Source organism: Amblyraja radiata, chromosome 2 (genome assembly GCF_010909765.2).
Source record: "Amblyraja radiata isolate CabotCenter1 chromosome 2, sAmbRad1.1.pri, whole genome shotgun sequence".
NCBI lineage: Eukaryota > Metazoa > Chordata > Chondrichthyes > Rajiformes > Rajidae > Amblyraja > Amblyraja radiata.
The window spans coordinates 111,295,967-111,313,025 of NC_045957.1; the positions used below are offsets into that span (position 1 = coordinate 111,295,967).

General features: G+C 44.1%; 1 protein-coding gene across 1 annotated transcript in view; it reads left to right on the plus strand.

Annotated features, from left to right (window-relative positions):
- Nucleotides 1–17,059, plus strand: part of LOC116967091 (protein Ycf2-like) — a 59,012-nt gene that overhangs the window by 40,129 nt on the left and 1,824 nt on the right. The window contains exon 2 of the mRNA XM_033013567.1: nucleotides 4,524–5,516. Coding sequence (XP_032869458.1) covers nucleotides 4,524–5,516 — 993 coding nt within the window. The remainder of the gene's footprint in view (nucleotides 1–4,523; nucleotides 5,517–17,059) is intronic.

The window sequence follows — 17,059 nt, forward strand, 5'->3', positions numbered from 1 at the left end:
GTGCCAGGAGCCTCGCGCATGGGGAAAACAAAACGGGCCAGGAGTACCTAGGCAAACCCAATTGGAGGGTTAGCCACTATTTGATCTCTCGCTCTGAGGAAGGGAACGCAAGGAGAAAGCCCGCAAATAAGTCTGGCCAGGAGGATCCCGGATGGAGAGGATAACCTCCTTCATGGGTAACGTGTTTAAACGTTCAAAACCCACATGGAGCACCTGATGGAGAGGTGCTCCACAATGATATACTCCAAAGGAGGGAGTTATCAGCCCGGGTATTATGGAGAACCCGCAGGCAGCGGCACCTGTTTCAGGGCTGCACAAATGTCTCCTGCTCTGAGGAGAGGAGCATCCACGGTCAGTTTCAGTCTGACCCAAAGCAAGAACCTCGTTTAGGTCCGCTGGAGGGGCCATGTCAGCGCAGGTATCCTCAGGGGCCTGCGGCAGCACCTGTTTTCAGGGCTGCCTACAAATCTCACTCTCAGTGGAGGGGAGTGTAAGTGATCAGTAGGTAACTGATCTTGAATTTAAAGTATGAAGATACTGAAGCACATGCATATGGCCTCAAGAGCCAGCAGTTGGCAGAATATTCGCACAAATGCCGGCAAGGGAACAGCGCTATCAGGGTGACATTGGAGAAACCAGCCGCCGAATCCTCTCTTCAGGTAAGACCAGAAGAAGGAAGCAAAAGCTGTCGGACCAATCAAGGTACAACGACAAGCAAACTTCATCAGTAGGCGACAACACACCCCACACCTCCAAAGGGGATAAGCAGTTCACTGAAGCCGGTGGTAGCTTGAAAGCTGGGCACGGAAATATGATCAGAGTCGTCTTTCAAGGCAGACTCAGAATGATGGCCAGAATTGTCTTACAAGGCAAGCTCAGTATGATAAGGTTTTCAGACCAAGACCCAAGCAGAGGTCAGGAGAAACATGGAATCCACACTCCCTACCAGTCCTACTCCCAATCAAGGAGAGAAAAGGAACCCGCATCAGGGGCCTTTGGGCTTACCACAAGACCACCGGTAGCCATGGAGGTAGGTGGGTCTGGGTTTACCGAAACAAGGGATTGTGGACCAGTTACATGTTGGTAATTTTACTCTTGTGTTTTTGTTCAAAATGACAATAACATGAATTTCAGATCTGGTTTTAAAAAGCAGATAACAACATGTGATTATTTTACTGCACAACATACATAGGTTCCAAGCAGACTTGGAACTCGGACCGGAGTTGTCTTCGAGGCAGGTCCAGTATTATGGGCAGGATTGCCTTCCAGGACAGGTGACAGATGGAGGATGTCACTTCATCCAGGTTTAACTCATTTGTGCAGTGTAGACTTTCAGAACAGTAAAATGTTGTTACGGTCTAACAACTGTTTTATAGGAGCTTCCTATAAAATGGTCACATGGCATGCATCAACCTCAAAGATGCATACTATTCGGTGTCTATTCACTAAGAACAGGAGATATTTGAAGTTTAACTGGATGGCATGGCTCTGCCAAATGGGTTGACAGCTGCTCCTAGACTATTGACTAAACTACGGAAACCAATTCTGGGACTACAAAGGTCTCAGAACCACATAGTAATGGCATATTTGGAGGACATTTTCAATTTGGAGTCACCAAGAATTGGCAGAAGCATCAGTCAAAGCAAACCAAAACCCTGTTTGAAAGAATTGGTTACCTCATCCATCCAGTTAAATCAGAAAATTGACACCTACAAGGGTAATTGATTACCTAGGATTTACTATTAATAACAGTAAATATGTTGGTGACTTTGCCTAGGGGCAAACAACAAGATTAAGTAAGCCTGCTATGACCTGATAGTCAAATACTAGCCGTCTATCAGGCAAACAGCGAGTGTGATTGGCAAATAGTACCTGCATTTCCAGCAGTACGTCACGAGCCTTTGCATTACCAGAATTTACAGCGAGCAAAGGAACGAACACTCAGATTACATGCAGGCCAAATTGGCAAAACTATGGATTACCAGCAGAGGCCATTGTTGATAAACTATGGTGGATAACGAACGAGAGACAGCTCAAGGGAAATTTTGCTCGAAAGCCATCGGTGGTTCAGACTAGCTAGCGGCTAAGGATGGGGAGCCACAAACACAGTCAAGAGCTGTGGGGGCAGATGGAATGAGCAGGAGTCTGTAATTCCCCAACACATGGAATCAATTACCCAGAATTGTTGGGGGCACAATATGGACTCAAGGTTTTCTGTAGCGGTATGCAACCGGTGCTTGTTCAAATTCAGATTGATAACACCACTGCGGTGGCATATATCAATCACAAGGGTGGTGTAAAATCTGTATCTTGTGACAGATTGTCGAACCTCATTTGGCACTGGTGTATCGAGAGGAATATTTGGGTTACAGCGGTCTATCTACGAGGTAGATATAACACGGTGACAGATGCTGGATCACGAATGTTTAATAACAACACAGAATGGATGTTGAATCGGGCAGTATTTAACTAAATAACTACACGATTTGGCATACCAGATATTGATCTGTTTGCATCTAGACCAAACCATCAGTTACCCAGATATGTGTCCTGTGAGCTGGATCCAGGAGCTAAGGCAGTGGATGCTTTCTCCCTCAATTGGGGAGGAATGTTTATGTATGCCTTCCGCCAATTTGTCTCACAAACCGATGCTTGACCAAAATCAAGCAAGACTAAGCCACATGCATATCGGTAGTGCCAGATTGGCCTACTCAAGCCTGGTTCCCCAAAAATTTGGGAATTATATTCCAGCCAGTTATGGCTGTACCCAAGAGCAGGGACCTCCTAGTGAACCCAGTTACAGGGAGCAATCATCCACTACATGAACGTATTAACTTGTTGGTCTGCAGATTCTGAGGAGGCCATGTCGAGGCATAGGACTGTCCGAACAAATACAACACAGTTCGGATAACGGATGTCTTGGAGTTCCTATCAACTCTGTACCATAACTATAAACAAAGTTATAGTGCAATCTATAGTGCCAGAGGCGCACTCTCCTCTTATCTGATGCTGGAAGCAGGGCACGGGTCGATAGGAACGCACCCCTTTACAACAAAATTCATGAAGGGAATTTACAACTTAATACCTCCAAGGCCAAGGTACACTGACACATGGGATGTGAGCGTGGTACTAACCCTACTTTGACAGTGGGGACCGCCTATAACTAACCCTGAAGGTGGTATGCTGACAAAGAGTCCAGACACTGCAAAAGTTACAGTTGGACTACATGACCACCAATATGAACAACATAACATTCCTAATCAGGAACCTGATAAAACAGAGCAGGCCAGGAATGCCAGGGATGGAGATCCAGTTCTTGGCATATCCAGAGGACCAACGGTTGTGTGTGTGGTAACGTACTAACACCACTATCTGAGAGTTACGGAGAACCTCAGAGGCTCAGAACAATCGGTCCTCATCAGCCATAAAAAAACCACACCAGAAGGTATCAACTCAAATCATCTCCAGATGGTCAAAGGAGGTAATGGCGGTAGCAGGAGTGAACATATATATCGTTAAATCTCACTCCACCAGGGCTGCATCTACGTCGGCAGCAAGAGCTATGGACGTGCCCCTTAACGACATCCTAGTGGCTGCAGGATGGACGAATTAAATAATGGTCCACCGGTTTTTATAACAAACCCATAACCGGACTGGGGGTGTTCGCATGTACCATTTTAAGTTCTGTCCCTTAGTTTCCCCCCAAGGTTGGGAGGGGTAACTTTTTTAAAAACCTTTCTTTCATTTAAAGCATCAGTTTCTTTACTTAACTACGTAATGTCTGAATGCTTTAATGATTACACGCATCCATGGTCAATCCATTCAGTGTGTGACGCTTGGATTCGTAACCGGCGTAAAATCACAGAGCTTTGAAATCTTCACGTAGTCACTCACGTGACTCCGAAGTAAAATAGTAAGATTAAACGAGAACTTACTAGTTTGAAGTTTGATCTTGATTTTATGAGGAGTTACGATGAGCGATTACGTGCCCACCGCTCCCAACCTCATATTATCAAGGTCATATGGAAGTTCAAGTTTTTCACAATCTTACTATTCTCAGGTCTTCTTTTTTATCTGTGATTTAACACCGCTGCTTTGAAGATTGACGCGCACGCAGACGGACGGCCCTTCTTCACGTAATCGCTCATCGTAACTCCTCATAAAATCAAGATCAAACTTCAAACTGGTAAGTTCTCGTTTAATCTTACTATTATCTACCAGTAATTTCTACCTTCTTGCAGTCATATTTTGTGGACCGAAGATAGACACAAAATGCTGGAGTCACTCAGCGAGGCAAGCAGTATCTCTGGAGGGAAGGAATAGGTAAAGAAGGGTCTTGACCCGAAATGTCACCCATTCCTTCTCTCCAGAGATGCTGCCTGTCCCACTGAGTTTGTTGTGTCTATATTTTGTATCCATTGGGCTCTTTGCTATAAAATGTATTTGTTGAATGGAATTTAATCTGACAGTGAGTGAGGCTGAAATGACGGTTCATTGTTTGCGTTTTTGTTTTCTTCCCTCAGAGGCCTGCAGAGATTGTAGAAGAGGAGGAGAACTTGCAAGTGCGGCGTAAAGAAGGCAGTGACAATGAGAGAGATGGGAGGCTCCAAAATGTGGGCGAAAAGATTGGTAATGACATGCTCAACACAGAAGAGACCCCTACGCCCAATCGCTCAGAAGAATATCCTCGTTCGCATGCGGATCCACGTGACAAAGGAAAGAAAGGCAAAGCACGTGAAGCTGGTCCTCGGGCAGAGAAAAAAATGGCCGACCCGGTCAAAGAAGAGGTGGAAGATGCCGCCCAACCAGGAGAGAATCCTAAAGGTAGACGGTTTCACCCGCAGGATCCTCCTCAGAAAGGGAAGACCATTGAAGAAATTGAAGCTGGACTTCAGATGGAAGAGAAGATCGATGGCCTTGCAAAGCAGGGGAAGGACGGTGTTGAAGCTCAGATGGAAGAGAGCCCAAACGCTAAATACTTTTCCCCGCAAGATCCTCCTTACAAAGTAGAGAAGATAATTGATGAAAGCAAAGCCGATATTCAAGTGGACGAAGACGTTGTTGACCTTGCAGGGCAAACAGCAGGAATTGCGAATCAACCAGATGGGAATCTGCAAGATAAACGTCCTCCTGCCCTGCTGGGCCCCTCTCAGGAAGAGGACACCATTGAGGAAAGCGAGGACACCATTGAGGAAAGCGAACCTGAGCTTCGTGTGGAAGAAGAGTCTTCTGATCTTGTGGAGCAAGAGGTGGAAGCTGCCAGTCAAGCAGAAGAGGGTCCGAAAGACACTCATTTCCCACCACAAGACCTTCTGGAAGAAGAAGAGATCGATGAAAGTGAAGCTGATCCTCAGCTGGATGAAGAGATGGCTGACCTTGCGGTGGAGGAGGGTGCAGATCAGGTACAGGAGGATTGTGAAGAACCGGATCAGGAATTGGAGGATAGTTCTGCGGAACAAGAGGTTCCTCTGGATGAGATTGAGAGTGAAATCATATCTGCGTTGGAGGCCGGCACGGTAATGGACGTTTTATAATTCTGTTTTGTGTTCTCACAAGCGTTCCCACATTATAGAGTCATAGTCATAGAGTGATACAGTGTGGAAGCAGGCCCATCACCCCAACGCCCACACCGGCCAACATGTCCCAGCTACACTAGTCCCACCTGCCTGCGCTTAGTCCATATCCCTCCAAACTTGTCCTATCCATGTACCCGTCTAACTGTTTCTTAAACGTTGGGATAGGCCCTGCCTCTGGCAGCTTGTTCCATACACCCACCACCCTTTGTGTGAAAAAGTTACCCCTCAGATTCCTATTAAATCTTTTCCCCTTCACCTTGAAGGCTCCTCGATTCCCCTACTCTGGGCAAGAGTGCATCTACCCGATCTATTCCTCTCATGATTTTGTACACCTCTATTAGATCACCCCTCATCCTCTTACACTCCAAGGAATGGAGACCCAGCCTACTCAACCTCTCCCTATAATTCAGACCTTCTGGTCCTGGCAACATCCTCGTAAATCTTCTCTAAACCCTTTCAAGCTTGACAATATCTTTTCTATAACATGTTGCCTTCTATAACATTATGTAGAACATCCAAGAAGCACATCAAATGCTTTTTTAAATTGTGAAAATTGCTTTACTTTCTGCAACTCGTAAATGTTAATGAGAATTGGTTTCACAACCATGTGATTTGAATAAAACATAGAACAGTACATCACAAGAATAGGCCCTTTGGCCCGCAATGACTCAGCTGAACATGATGCCAAGACCATCGCTAATCTACCTGCACATAACCCATATCCTCCATTCCCTGCATATCTAAATATAATTTCCCAAAATTAATTAAATTAAAAGCTACTATCGGATCTTGCTTCGGCAGCTCATTCCAGGCATCATGTAGATAAAAACTTACCCTGCAAATCTCCTTTAAACTTTGTCCCTCTCACCATAAAACCAATATTTGATTTTCATAAATTCATGTTAATAAGTGATAGGAGCAGAATTAGGCCATTCGGCCCACCAAGGCTACTCCGCCATCCAATCACGGCTGATCTAACTTTCCCTCTCAACCCAATTCTCCTGCCTTCTCCGCATAACCTCTGACACCCGTACCAATCAATAATCTATCAATCTCTGCCTTAAAAATATCCATGGACCTGGCCTCCACAACCATCGATGGCAATGAATTCAACAGATTACCATCCTGGCTGCAAACTGTAAACACTGACTGTAAACGCTCCCACTTCTTTGGAAAATTACTTTCAAAGTACATGGAGCATAAGATTGCCTTCAGAGCAGTATGTTGAGTGCCATGTTACCTTTTGACTCTAACTCAAACAAATATTTTTCACTTGATTTGTGCTATCTGGTACATGAGGTAATGTGATGATGGATGTGTCACTTATGCAGATGCAGTGGTATGCAGACAGAGCTGGTGATATTACTCTTTATGCAAAATTGATTTGGAAGCCTACACTGGCTTCACGGTGGCACAGTGGTGCAGCGGTAGAGTTGCTGCTTCACAGCGCTTGCAGCACCAGAGACCCGGGTTCGACCCCGATTGCAGGTGCTGTCTGTACGGAGGTTGTACCTTCTCCCCCTGACCGCGTGGGTTTTCTCAGAGATCTTCGCTATCCTCCCACACTCCAAAGACGTACAGGTTTGTAGGTTAATTAGCATGGTATAAATGTAAATTGTCCCTGGTGTGTGCAGGATAGTGTCAGTGTGCGGGGATCGCGGCCGATGTGGACTCGGTGGTCCGAAGGGCCTGTTTCCGCGCTGTATCTCTAAACTAAACTAAACTAAACTAAGCTAAACTAAACTACCAAATCAGACCACAGTGTCTTAGCTAATGCCATTTGTCAATTACTTAGGAAGAACGTAACGTTTAATTATAGGAGCAGAACCTAACTTTGCTGTGCAATGGAATTCCCAATCACTTTAAGGCTTGTTGCCAATTGAGAACTATTTGGAGAGAAGTAAAGTGATTGTCTTGCAAGATGAAGTAACATTTTATGAGCTCTTCAGGATGTATCGAGGATGGGGTGAGCAGAGCCAGATAGATTCTTGTTTACTATGGGTGTCAGGGGTTATGGGGAGAATGCAGGAGAAAGGGGTTAGGAGAGAGAGATATATCAGCCTTGATTGTCTTCAGTTCTGGGCACCATGTTATAGGAAAGATATTGTCAAGCTTGAAAGGGTTCAGAGAAGATTTACGAGGACGTTGCCAGGACTAGAGAGTCTGAGCTATAGGGAGAGGTTGAGTAGGCTGGGTCTCTATTCCTTGGAGCGCAGGAGTATAAGGGGTGATCTTTTGGAGTGTATAAAATCATGAGAAGAATAGATCGGGTAGATGCACAGAATCTCTTGTCCACCGTAGTGGAATCAAAGACCCGAGGACATAAGTTCAAGGTGAAGGGGAAAAGATTTAACAGGAATCTGAGGGGTAACCTTTTCACGCAAAGGGTGGTGGGTGTATGGAACAAGCTGCCAGAGGAGGTAGTTGAGGCTGGGGCTATCCCAACGTTTAAGAAAAAGTTAGACAGGTACATGGATAGGACAAGTTTGGAGGGATATGGACTATGTGCACTCAGGTGGGACTAGTGCAACTGGGACATGTTGGCTGGTGTGGGCAAGTTAGGCCATCTATGACTCTATGATTGAATGGCGGAGTATGGCCTAATTCTGCTTCTATCACTTATGAACATGAGCATATATTCGTTATTTAAGCTTTTATAAATCATAAGACAGAGGAGCAGAATTAGGCAATTCGACCCGTCGAATCTGCCCCGCTATCCGATCATGGCTGATCTATTTTTCCCTCTCAACTCTGTTCTTTTGCCTTCTCCATGTAACCTTTGACACCCTTATTAATCAAGAACCTATCAATCTCTGCTTTAAAAACATCCAATGTTTTGGGCTCCACTGACGTCTGTGGCAATGAATTCCACATACTCACCACCATCAAGCAAAATAAATTCCTCCTCAGCTCTATTCTGAAGATTTGTCCTCTAATTCTAAGGCTGTGCCCTCTGGATCTAGACTCTCCCACTACTGGAACTATCCTCTTCAAAACTGTTTTATCTAAGCCTTACCCATCAGAACAGGGCTCATGGGTGAGGGTGCTTTTGGGCTTTCGACATGATGGTGTGGAGGGGGAAAGAGCCTGTAGGACATGCTGACCTTCAGCAACAGATGGAGGAGAAGTGGCCCTGTGTGCATCTCCCACCTGCAGCTCACAGGCAGTTGGACACTTCCAATGGAGGTGCCTCATCAACAATTTATTGGGTGCTTGGGCCGAGCTGCCGGAGGAGGTAGTTGAGGCAGGGACTATCGCAATGTTTAAGGAACATTGGGACAGGTACATGGATAAGACACGTTTAGCGGAATGTGGGCCAAACGCAGGCAGGTTGGTCTAATGTAGATGTGACGTGTTGGTCAGTTTGGGAAAATTGAGCCGAATGACTGGGGTAGGCAGCCTGGGCAGAACAGAATGCTGAAGCAAGACTAGATATAACATTAGGAGAGGCACAGATAGAGTAGATAGTCAGAACCTTTTTCTCAGGGAGGAAATGTCCAACATTAGGGGACATAGCAATTAAATGAGAGAGGGAAAGTTCAATGGAGATGTGCAGTTCAAGTTTTTCACACAGGGATTGGTGGGGGCCTGGAACACATCGCCAGGGGTGATGGTGGAGGCAAATACAATAGTGCCATTTAAGAAGTTTTTAGATAGGCACATGGGAGCGCCCGTTCCTGTGCTGCACTGTTCTGTGTTCCGACGTTCTATGTCCTAACAGACCCCTTTTACAACATGGTTCTTTATAGTAATAGACCTGCACCTGGTGGGAGAATCTGGAAATCATCACAAGTAGGTAAACCACCACCAGAAACAAGGAATTGCTTTGCCTTAGCAGTATATTAGCTTAAACACACTCTTGTTTGTCTGTTAACTCTACTGTTTCCACATTGAATAAATCCATTGCAGTAACATGCATGTCTTTTAGGTAGGGTAAGAAATAACGCACACCCCCAGATTCAGGGACAGTTTCTTCACAGCTGTTATCAGGCAACTGAATCATCCTACCACCATGATAACAGCTGTGAAGAAACTGTCCCTGAATCTGGGGGGGTGCGTTATTTCTTACCCTACCTAAAAGACATGCATGTTACAGCAATGGATTTATTCAATGTGGAAACAGTAGAGTTAACAGACAAACAAGAGTGTGTTTAAGCTAATATACTGCTAAGGCAAAGCAATTCCTTGTTTCAGTGCTGAACTACTATCTACCACTTTGATGACCCTCAGACTATCCTTGTTCGGACTTTGCTGGCTTAACCAGTCAATGGATCGATTGTAATCACATATTGTCTTTCTGCTGACTTGATAGCATGCAACAAAAGCTTTTCACTGTACACGTGACAATAAACAAAACTGAACTGAATCGACAAACAGCATTGAAGTACAGATTACTTGGAATATAATTAAATGGCATAAGTAGCTTAAGGAGCTGCATGACCTATTCAGCTCGCTACCTCTGTGGACCCAGCTGGTGACACTGGAGTCATTATTCTGCAATTAGTTTGAACTTTTATTGCACTTTACTGACTCTAGGCTGCTGGCAAGCTTAAACACTTCCACTATAATCATTACAGTAACTCACTCTTCCTTCATTGTATTCAGGTATAGTCTTGAAGGCTTCAATGCAATTAAATCTCACTTGGAAGAAATTTTATTTTTGGATAAATTAAGAGTTAAAGTATGGCTTTTAATGATATTGTTAAAGCGCAGCAGTACCAGTTGCCAAACACTTTAACTCCCCTTCCCATTCCCACACTGACCTCTCTGTCCTGGGCCTCCTCCACTGTCAGGGAAGCCCAACGCAAATTGGAGGAACATCACCCAAGCTTACAACCCAGTGGTATGAACATTGACTTCTCTAACTTCAATTAACCTTTGCATCCCTTCTCTCTCCAACCCACTACCACCCTATTCGTCGTACTAGTGTCACTGTCGCCCTGGTGAGTTTGACTGTCTGCATAACTTGTTATCACCTACCCCACAGCCAACAATGGACCATTGTGGGCTCCACCTTTCCTTGATATTGCTTTTTGCAGATCTTTCCTTCATTTGTTCTTTTTATCTGTATCTCTCGTTTCCCTTTCTCCAAGTCTGAAGAAGGTTCTTGATCTGAAACCTCACCTATATCCTACTGCTAAGATGCTGCCTGGCCTGCTGAGTTACTCCAGCTTTAGTGTCTAATTATATCGGCGTTTGCCATTGAGAATCTAGGCCAGTGAAAATTATGTTTTATGTTCTGTTTATCTTTTGGACTGTCAAGATAAGAAGAGAAAAAATTCAATGAAAATCCTGTGCTCTCCCAACCTAGGTTAGGTGATCAGGATGGGATTGCACAGGATTTTTCCAAAATGCTTCCATTCCTTATCTTGACAGTCCAAAAGACAATAGAACATAGAACAGTACAGCACAAGAACAGGGTCTTCGGGGCACCTTGTCTGTGCCAGACATGATGCCAAGACCAACTCTTATCTGCCTACACATAATCCATATCCCTCCATATATCTTGTTAGTTTATTGAGGAAGCATTATGGTGACGCATCATGGATAGTCCAATGATTCTTATTAAACCCTGAACAGTAACAGTATATTCTGTTGTCACCTTTATACATCCTGATCAGTGCCGTAGATGGCTGCTATTTGTATACATTGTGTATGCAAACAAACAATTTCACTGTGCCTTGTCACATGTGACAATAAAGTATTCCTATTCCTATTCCTATAATGTGTATACACTATTATATAATATATAATATAGTGTACAAAATCATAAGGGGAATAAATCGGGTAGACGCACAGAATCTCTTGCCCAGATTGTGGGAATCGAGGAACAGAGGACATGGGTTCAAGGTGAAGGGAAAAAGATTTAATAGGAATCTGAGGGGTAACTTTTTCACACAAAGGGTGGTGGATGTATGGAACGAGTTGCCAGAGGAGGTAGTTGAGGCTGGGCTATCTCAATATTTAAGAAACAGTTAGACAGGTACATGGATATGACACGTTAGGAGGGATATGGACCAAATGCAGGCAGGTGGAACTAGTGTAGCTGGGACATGTTGGCCGGTGTGGGCAAGTTGGGCTGAAGGGCCTGTTTCCACTCTATATGACTATATGACATATCTATATGCCTATCCAAAAGTCTCTTAAATGCCTCCATTGTATCTGCCTCAATCATCACACCTGGCAGCACCTTCTAGGCACTCAACACCTTCCGTGTGAAAAAAACTTGTCACACGCATTTCCTTCAAACTTTGCCCCTCAGAACTATGCCTTCTAGTATTTGATTTTTCCATCCAGGGAAAAAGGTTCTGACTGTCTACCCTATCTATGCCTCTTATAATATTTTATACTTCTGTCCGGTCTCCCCGCAACCTCCAGTGTTCCAGAAAAAACAATTCAAGTCTGTCCAACCTCTCCCTGGAGCTAAAACCCTCTAACCAAGGCATCATTGCGGTAAATATCCCAACAGGGCCTCTGTCTGATCATGAAATGCACATATCCAGATTGATAAGATTCCACAAGATGGACTTTTCTGATTTACTATTAATGCACTCATTGTCCTGAGAGGTATAAAATTGGTCATCTTCAGTTGCCATTGATACTTCTCTAAAGATCTTTCTAACTGATAAATATCTGTAGGTAGGAACTGCAGTTGTTGGTTAACACCGAAAATAGACACAAAATGCTGGGGTGACTCAGTGGGTCAGGCAGCATCTCTGGAGAAAAGGAATAAGTGATGTTTCTGTTTGAGACTCTTCTTGAGACTCTTCGGTCTGAAGAAGGATCTTGAACCAAAACTTCATCTATTCCTGTTCTCCAGAGATGCTGCCTGACCCGCTGAGTTACTCCAGCATTTTGTGTCTACTTATGAGAAATATCAGTTACAAATGTAAACTTTCAAATGTGGTTTGAATCTTTAAATCAGAAATGGTAAAATTCATAAATACCTTCCGATATTATCTGTACACTGGGCCTGTACTTGCTGGAGTTTAGAAGAATTAGGGGGCACCTCATTGAAATGTACCAAATAGTGAAAGGCTCAGATAGAGTGGATATGGAGAGGATATGTCCACTAGTGGGAGAGTGTAGGACTAGTGGTCATAGCCTCAGAATGAATGGATGTTCCTTGAGGAAGGAGATGAGGAGGAGTTTCTTTAGTCAGAGGGTGGCGAATCTGTGGAATTCTTTGCTGCAGAAGGTTGTGGAGGCCGTCAATTGATACTTTTAAGGCAGAGATAGATAGATTATTGATTAGTACGGGTGTCAGGGGTTATGGGGAGAAGGCAGGGGAATGGGGTTAGGAGGGAGCGATAGATCAGCCATGAATGAATGGCGGAGTAGGCTTGATGAGCCGAATTCTATCACTTATGCCCTAAACTAGTTGAGAGCAACAAATTTGATAGTTGAATCAGTATTTAATTCAGAGCTTTCCCCAATATTTCTCTGCACTCTTTCTCAACCCCCACCTTCCTTGCTACTCTTCGCTGTAACTTGAAGCAATTTAATAAATCAGAGTCTGCAATCACCGAGCTTTCTAAAATTACCAAGAGTTATTCTTTGTTTTAGAACGCAAGTGAATGAACCTGGAAATGAAAGCATCAATTTAAAAAATAAAATCAGTAATTAATTTTTAATTACCTATTGTTTTCCTGCCTTAATTACATTAACCAACTCATTTTTTTTAAAAAGTGAAAGAGGTTGCCGAACTGTAAAAGGACTGAGAGATAGTGTGCTTTTAAATAAAAAATCCAATAAATCAAGTTAGCTGTTTCATTGATTTCTCGGTCCCAGATGCTCTTCTGTTCTCTGCGATTAGATATCAAGCTCTATGTAACGATGTTTGTGCTGTCTTAGTTGTTTGTTGCTTTAGAGTAGATTTGCTTTGTTTTAAAGCAGTCTTTCTTCTGCCTCAATTTCTGCTTGATGTTTGCCAAAGGTGCAATCATTATTTAGGAACTCCTTTGACTGAAATGCCAAATCAGAATGAAAGATTGACTTCAGTTCAGTTTCAGTTTTGTTTATTGGCACGTGTACCGAGGTACAGTGAAGAGCTTTTTGTTGTGTGATAACCAGTCGGCAGAAAGAAAATACTTGATTACAATCGAGCCATTTACAGTAAAGAGATACATGATAAGGGAACAACGTTTAGTGCAAGGTAAAGCCAGCAGTCTGTTCAAGGATATTCCGAGGGACATCAGATGTGGATCGTAGTTCAGCATTGCTCTCTGGTTGTGGTATGATGATTCAGTTGCCTGATAACAGCTGGGAAGAAATTGGCCCTGAATCTGGTGAGAGCAGTGCTGAACTTCTATCTACCTCTTTGGTGACCCTCGGACTATCCTTGTTCGGACTTTCCTGGCTTTACCTTGCACTAAACATTATTCCCTTATCATGTATCTGTACACTGTAAATGGCTCGATTGTAATCATGTATTGCCTTTCTGCTGACTGGTCAGCAAGCAACAAAACCTTTTCACTGTACCTCGGTACACGTGACAATAAACTAAACTGAACTGAACATGTGTGTAAGGCGACGGTGAGCATTTTAGTTATTGCATCTGACTGATAGCGAGGGACGGATTAGTGAATGGATCAGTTCTGGAAGCAATTCTTGCTGTATCTGGCATTTGAAGATGCTTACACTGAGCTTGGCCATATGCTTAAGGTCATTGAAATATTTGTGCCATTGCATCCCGGTCCTTGCAGCTCCACGCCTCTCTGCTCCCACTGTGCTTCCAACATGTTTATGTCAGGCTAGATATAGGGCATCTTTCCTAATTTCCATCTGCTCTATCAACCCATCTGGCACATCACCAGGAACGTACTGGAGCCCATAGTTTTCCCACCTTCTTGGTGTGTTCCAGGTTAAATGTGCTCCTACAAAACACCAGCATCTGATGCAGCCATGATGTATCTCCCCTTTAGGAGAGGGGTCAGCTAACTCGCTCACTCACTCACTCACTCACTCACTCACTCACTCACTCACTCACTCACTCACTCACTCACTCACTCACTCACTCACTCACTCACTCACTCACCTTCTCACTCACCCACTCACCCACATTATAGCATAATTTCAAGGCCCATTTCTGACAATCAATTGCTTAAAGTTAGACATTTCCTTTTGCTTTCTGCCAACACACTTGGACCAATATTTCCACAGTTTCTGTTGTTACTAAATTGATCCAACTATAGTTTTGCAAATTTCAAGTTAATGTTGTGTGCGTGTGTGTGTGCGTGTGCGTGTGCGTGTGCGTGTGCGTGTGTGTGTGTGTGTGTGTGTGTGTGTGTGTGTGTGTGTGTGTGTGTGTGTGTGTGTGTGTGTGTGTGTGTGTTTACGTGTTGAAGCACATCTATGTAATTAAAAGTCTAAACTGACCACTTCCTGTTTGCATTGTATATTTATTTTAGAAAAAAACGTTATCACTTACAACTGTGATTTTTGGCCATCATACTCAGAGTCCCCCTCCAGCTGTCAGGGCAAGAGGATGAAAAATAAAAGACTTATTAATGTTTAAAAAATGTTGAGATTCTCTCTCCTGTCAATCATGCCATGAAGGCCACGCCCCTTCTGGTGGGAGGGGGAGGGACAAAAAACTCAGAAGGGTAGATGTGCCTCAGTCGCTGCAAGATGGGGGATGGAGAGGTCACGACTCTCAGTCTGAGCTGTGAATCAACGGAACACTGAACACTTGTCTACTAAACTGAGTGTGGTTTTATGTGCTTTTATGTGGTTTATTTGTAACTGTGTTTGGATGGAATAAATGTTTTACTGTGCCTTTTTATTGTGCCTTTTAACTGTGCCGCTAATTGAAAAGTGTGGCTAAATGAAAAGTGCCTTTAAACTGTGCCTTTATTTTAAAATGTGTTTTGCTTTTTAAATGTGGCTTGCATTTTAAATGTGGCTTGCTGTCAACAGTTTTTTGGAAGGAAAAACCATGAATAAATGTTTTATTAGATCAGGAATGTTTAATGCAAAATTGCCGCTCATTCTGTGGCTTCCGCTTAGTGGAGAGGTGGCGTTGATTGCGTAATTTCCACTTAGTGGAGAGGTGGCGCTGATTGCATCATTTCCGGTGAGTTCAGAGGTGGCGCTCAGTGCGGAACGTCCAAAGTGGAGACGCCGCCCTGAACCGTCTGAATAATTCAAGAGAGCTTACTGCCATACATATGGTGAGTGTGTGTGTGTTTATTGAAAGTTATTTAAAGCACGTTTTTGCAGTAGCAGCAGCTCGAGAGGAGTGTTTCAGAATAAAAAAAGGCTTTAAACATTTGAATCATTTGGTTTAGACAAACCTGTGTTCTTATTTTCAAACTACTTACATAGAGCATATGGTTAGTAACAAGATTCAGTATGCTTACCATGTTCTGAAGTTACTTGGCATTTTAGTATTGGTGCTGTGTGTGAGTGTGTGTATAGGGGTGTTTGTATAGGGGTGTGTGTCTGTAGGTGTGTGTCTAGGTGTGTGTCTGTAGGTGTGTGTGTGTGTGTATGTGTGTGTACATAGGTGTGTGTGTGTGTCTGTGTGTGTACATAGGTGTGTGTGTGTGTCTGTGTGTGTGCATAGGTATGTGTGTGCGCGTAGGTGTGTGTCTTTGTGTTTGTGCGTGTTTGTGTTTGTGTGTGTCTGTGTGTGTGCATAGGTATGTGTGTGCGCGTAGGTGTGTGTCTTTGTGTTTGTGTGTATGTGTGTGCATTCCTGTGTGAGCGTCCCTGTGTGTGCGTCTGTTGGAGTGCTTGGAGTGTTGTGAGGTTGGATTCGCTGCCTGCACTCTGATTGGAGTGTTGTGAGGTTGGATTCGCTGCCTGCACTCTGATTGGAGTGTTGTGAGGTTGGATTCGCTGCCTGCCCTCTGCTTGGGGTGCTGTGAGGTTGAACTTGCAATGTTTTAAGACTCATTCACATTTTAAACTTAAATAAATCCTTTTTCCACTTGCCATGTCTGCGTGATCTTCATCACAATGTGTACCTAATAGGCAGGAATGGCTGCGCTGTTGGAGAGCCACTAAGAGTGCATGGGGGGGGGATGGGGGGGGGGGGGGGTTGAGGGGAGATGGACTGAATCCATGGGGGGAGGGGAATGGCAAGGAGCAGAGTTGGGGGCTGAAGGGAGGAGGGGTTTCTGGAGCTCTAGAACCACCACACCAGCTGTAAGTGAATGAAGTGCCAGCCCACCAGCCATGACTCCCTGAACTGCAAGTCCAAGAATCCATTCAGTCCACAATGTCCATACTAGCCTTCTGAAAACCATTCCCTTCAGCCCACAACATCAATACTAGTGCTCCTGAAATCCACTCGATTTTTGTTTAAATTCCAATGCTGAGGTAGGCAGGGTAGTGCTGGAATCTTACTTTCAGGAACAGGTTGATTTGGGGACCACGCCTCCTGTGTGGGCTACGGGTTAGTGGTGCAATATTGCGTTGGGGAACGGGTTGCATTTACTCCAGCTCCTGGCAGGACAGGAGGGTGAGGATGAATTGAT